The sequence below is a fragment of the Musa acuminata genome, chromosome BXJ3-4 (genome assembly GCF_036884655.1).
Source record: "Musa acuminata AAA Group cultivar baxijiao chromosome BXJ3-4, Cavendish_Baxijiao_AAA, whole genome shotgun sequence".
Classification (NCBI taxonomy): Eukaryota; Viridiplantae; Streptophyta; class Magnoliopsida; order Zingiberales; family Musaceae; genus Musa; species Musa acuminata.
In genome coordinates this window covers 44,813,179-44,817,108 of record NC_088352.1, presented here as the reverse complement: position 1 = coordinate 44,817,108, position 3,930 = coordinate 44,813,179, and the positions used below count along the sequence as shown (strand labels likewise).

Here is a 3,930-nt window from a genome sequence, read left to right as displayed (position 1 = left end):
AATATACATTGGAAAAATAGTTAAAAAATCTCCAATTCATATGAATTGGGATGTTGATCAAAATATATATGAATTGGGATGTTGATCCAAATATACATTGAAAAATAGTTAAAAAAACTCCAATTAATATGAATTGGGGTGTTGATCCAAATATACATTGGAAAGATGGGTAAAAAATCTCCAATTAATATGCCACCGGTCGCGAGCCTGAGGAGGAGGGCGGCTACGACGGCGCCGAGTAGCTGCGCCACCCAGTAGAATACCGCCCGCACAAGGAAGATCCGGCCGCCGACGAGAGCGCCGAGCGTGACCGCAGGATTGACGTGGCCACCCGATGTGTTAAAGGCGATGGCCACTGATAGGGGTAAAAGTGGCGATGTGACACGCCATGGCAGCAACCCCCTGAGCGACACACTGCCCGAGGCTCTCCATACCCTGCAGCAGCTCGGCCTCCCACACAACCCCTGTGGTGATGTTAGACGCCTTGCAGACAGCTACGTCAGGTAACATCAAACCTCCTCTATAAATACCCCTGAGTCCTAAGCAAAGGGGGGGAAGAACTCACTCAGACACAACACTCAGAGGCTCTTCTTCTGCCTCATCCACAATCCCCTCCACATCCTTCTCTAACTTGATCGTCGGAGGGGTCGGGCCGAGCTCCCGGCCCGACCTGTGTGCAGGTGCGAGATGGTGTCACCTCTTCCCGAAGTTGCGGCGGAGCTGCCTCCCGACCCGAGCCGCCGACCCGAACCGCCGACCCGAACTGCCGAACCGACCTCCCGACCCAAACCATCGAACTCGGCCGCCGGGAGACTCGAAGGGCTCCCCCACCCGTAGACCACTGCCTTCCGGACCCGGACCAAGCCGCGACGGCCCCAAGGCCACGGCTGAACAGTTACTTACCGTAACATTTTGGCGCTAGAAGGAGGGCCCGGAATGACGGTACGTTAGTCTTCTCCTTGGTTGCTCCACTGCAGCCGACCTGCACCAGCAGCAGCGACTTCTGGGGCTGTTCTCGGCTCCTCGGCCCCGAGCGCCTCGGTCCCACGCGCGCGGCTCGGCCCCGCGCGCCTCCGCCCGAGTCGGCCCCTCGGCCCCACGCGCGCAGCCAGCCCGCGCGTCCCGGCTCCTCGGCCCCCACGCGCGCGGCTCTGCCCCGCGCGCCTCCGCCCGCGTCGGCCCCTCGGTCCCACGTGCGCGGCCCGCTGGTTGCCGGTCTCCGCCAGGGGACACAGCCACTTGATCAAGGGCCAGACGCTCTCGCCGGACGACGTCGTGGTCCAGATGAGTCGCGGCCGGATCGCGCCCCACCCGGAGCCGACGTGCTCGCCGTCCACGGGCGAGTACTATGTCGACGCCTCGGGGGGTGATCTCCAGGTCGATGTGTTGAACTGGACGCTAGTCAACGGCGGCCTCGCGCCCAAGTCGTGGACCGACTACCTCTACTTGTCGGTCGGCAGCACTCTCTCCAACGCCGGCGTAAGCGGGCAAGCCTTTCACCACGGACCTCAGATCAGCAATGTCCACGAGCTCGATATGGTCACAGGCAAGGGTGAGCTGATAACATGCTCAGAAGAGCAGAACTCAGAGCTGTTCCATGGAGTTCTCGGTGGTCTGGGACAGTTTGGGATCATCATCAGAGCCCGGATTGCACTGGAGACAGCTCCTCACGGGGTGAGATGGATTCGAGCACTGTACTCCGACTTCGCGGCCTTCACCAGGGACCAGGAGCTCCTCGTCTCGCTCCACAGCGCCCACCGGAGCGAAAGGTTCGACTACATCGAAGGCTTCGTCATCATTGATGTGATAGAAGATAAGATTTTCCTAACTATATGAGGAAATTTCTTTATTCTGTTGATGAAATCCTCTATTCTGTTAGGGAAATCCTTCCTCCTAATTTGTATAAATAGGAGAGGGAACATGTTAATGTATTGAAGCATCTTCAACTATTCAATAAAGCTTCATTCAATATTAGTTCTTATCTTCTATTATTTCTATCATGGTATCAGAGCCGCTTGCCTAGAGCAAGCTCTCTTCTCGCTGTCAATCTTCTCCATTGCCACTCTGCGCCAATGTCCGTTCCCTTCCGCTACGGCATCTCTAGTGCTGCGCTCATCAGCACTGCCGCACCTTTCTTCCTCGTTGTAGCTATTTTCCTTCCTCTTCTGCTACAGCTTCCTCCTCTGTTGCAGTTTCCTCCTTTGCTGTAATAGCATCACTGCAACATTGCTGTAGATTTCTTCTCTACCGTCGCAGCCGTCGTAATCGCAACCACGACCAACGTCGTTGAGAAAAGCGAAGCTTCGCTCTTACCTTCGGCCAGCGACCAACGTCGCTGAAAAAAGTGAAGCTTCACCCTTCGGCCAGCGACCAACGCCGTTGCATTCCTAAGATGCTCCATGGTCAATCCTCATCTTCCTCACCGCGGTAGTCTTCGCTGATCTGCCAACATTCGGTGGACTTAAGGATAATGAAGGGAACGCCTGTGCCATCAGAGCAACAGCAATCGCAGCAGCAGCAGCAGCGATCTACACTTATCTTACTCATGAAGCCTCTTGCTTGTAAACAATTCTTTGCATCGATCCAAGATTGGTATCTTTGTCAGGAGCACCATCTTGCGGGGGCATAATAGAAGATAAGATTTTCCTAACTATATGAGGAAATTTCTTTATTCTGTTGATGAAATCCTCTATTCTGTTAGGGAAATCCTTCCTTCTAATTTGTATAAATAGGAGAGGGAACATGTTAATGTATTGAAGCATCTTCAACTATTCAATAAAGCTTCATTCAATATTAGTTCTTATCTTCTATTATTTCTATCATGATGAAGGCCTCATCAACAACTGGAGGTCGTCCCTCTTCTCCCCCAAGAACCCTGTTAAGGTAAGCTCTGTTCACTCCAACACGCTGCTTTGCTGCCTCGCTGCCTCGGCTCCTCGGCCTCACGCGCAGCCAGCAAGCTGCCTCGCTGCCTCGGCCACTCGGCCTCGTGCGCAGCCAGCAAGCACTACGCTGCCTCGGCTCCTCAGCCCCATGCGCAGCAAGTAGCACGCTGCCTTGCTGCCTCGCTGCCTCGGCTCCTTGGCCTCGTGCGCAGCCAGCAAGCAGCCTCGCTGCCTTGGCCACTCGGCCTCATGCGCAGCCAACACGCTGCCTCGGCCACTCGGCCTCATGCGCAGCCAGAACGCTGCCTTGCTGCCTCGCTGCCTCGGCTCCTCGGCCTCACGCGCAGCCAGCAAGCAGCCTCGCTGCCTCGGCCACTCGGCCTCATGCGCAGCCAGCACGCTGCCTTGCTGCCTCGCTGCCTCGGCTCCTCGGCCTCACGCGCAGCCAGCAAGCTGCCTAGCTGCCTCGGCCACTCGGCCTCGTGCGCAGCCAGCAAGCACTACGCTGCCTCGGCTCCTCAGCCCCATGCGCAGCAAGTAGCACGCTGCCTTGCTGCCTCGCTGCCTCGGCTCCTTGGCCTCGTGCGCAGCCAGCAAGCAGCCTCGCTGCCTTGGCCACTCGGCCTCATGCGCAGCCAACACGCTGCCTCGGCCACTCGGCCTCATGCGCAGCCAGAACGCTGCCTTGCTGCCTCGCTGCCTCGGCTCCTCGGCCTCACGCGCAGCCAGCAAGCAGCCTCGCTGCCTCGGCCACTCGGCCTCATGCGCAGCCAGCACGCTGCCTTGCTGCCTCGCTGCCTCGGCTCCTCGGCCTCACGCGCAGCCAGCAAGCAGCCTCGCTGCCTCGGCCACTCGGCCTCGTGCGCAGCCAGCAAGCACTACGCTGCCTCGGCTCCTCAGCCCCATGCGCAGCAAGTAGCACGCTGCCTTGCTGCCTCGCTGCCTCGGCTCCTCGGCCTCACGCGCAGCCAGCAAGCAGCCTCGCTGCCTCGGCCACTCGGCCTCATGCGCAGCCAGCACGCTGCCTTGCTGCCTCGCTGCCTCG

At 58.2% G+C, this 3,930-nt stretch overlaps 1 protein-coding gene across 1 annotated transcript; it reads left to right on the top strand.

Annotated features, from left to right (window-relative positions):
* The first annotated feature begins 348 nt into the window (after positions 1-348).
* Positions 349-1,836, top strand: LOC135636451 (cytokinin dehydrogenase 5-like). The gene is made up of 2 exons (XM_065148142.1): positions 349-469; positions 995-1,836. The coding sequence occupies exons 1-2, from the start codon at positions 349-351 to the stop codon at positions 1,834-1,836; spliced, it is 963 nt and encodes a 320-aa protein (XP_065004214.1).
* The last annotated feature ends 2,094 nt before the right edge of the window (positions 1,837-3,930 follow it).

What these genes read in the sequence shown, in the direction of transcription:
- LOC135636451 (XM_065148142.1), top strand. Translation starts at nt 349, where the DNA reads ATGGCCACTGATAGGGGTAAAAGTGGCGATGTGACACGCCATGGCAGC. An exon ending in CCTCCCACACAACCCCTGTG is followed by an intron (nt 470 to 994) that starts GTGATGTTAGAC and finishes CTGCACCAGCAG; the next exon opens with CAGCGACTTCTGGGGCTGTT.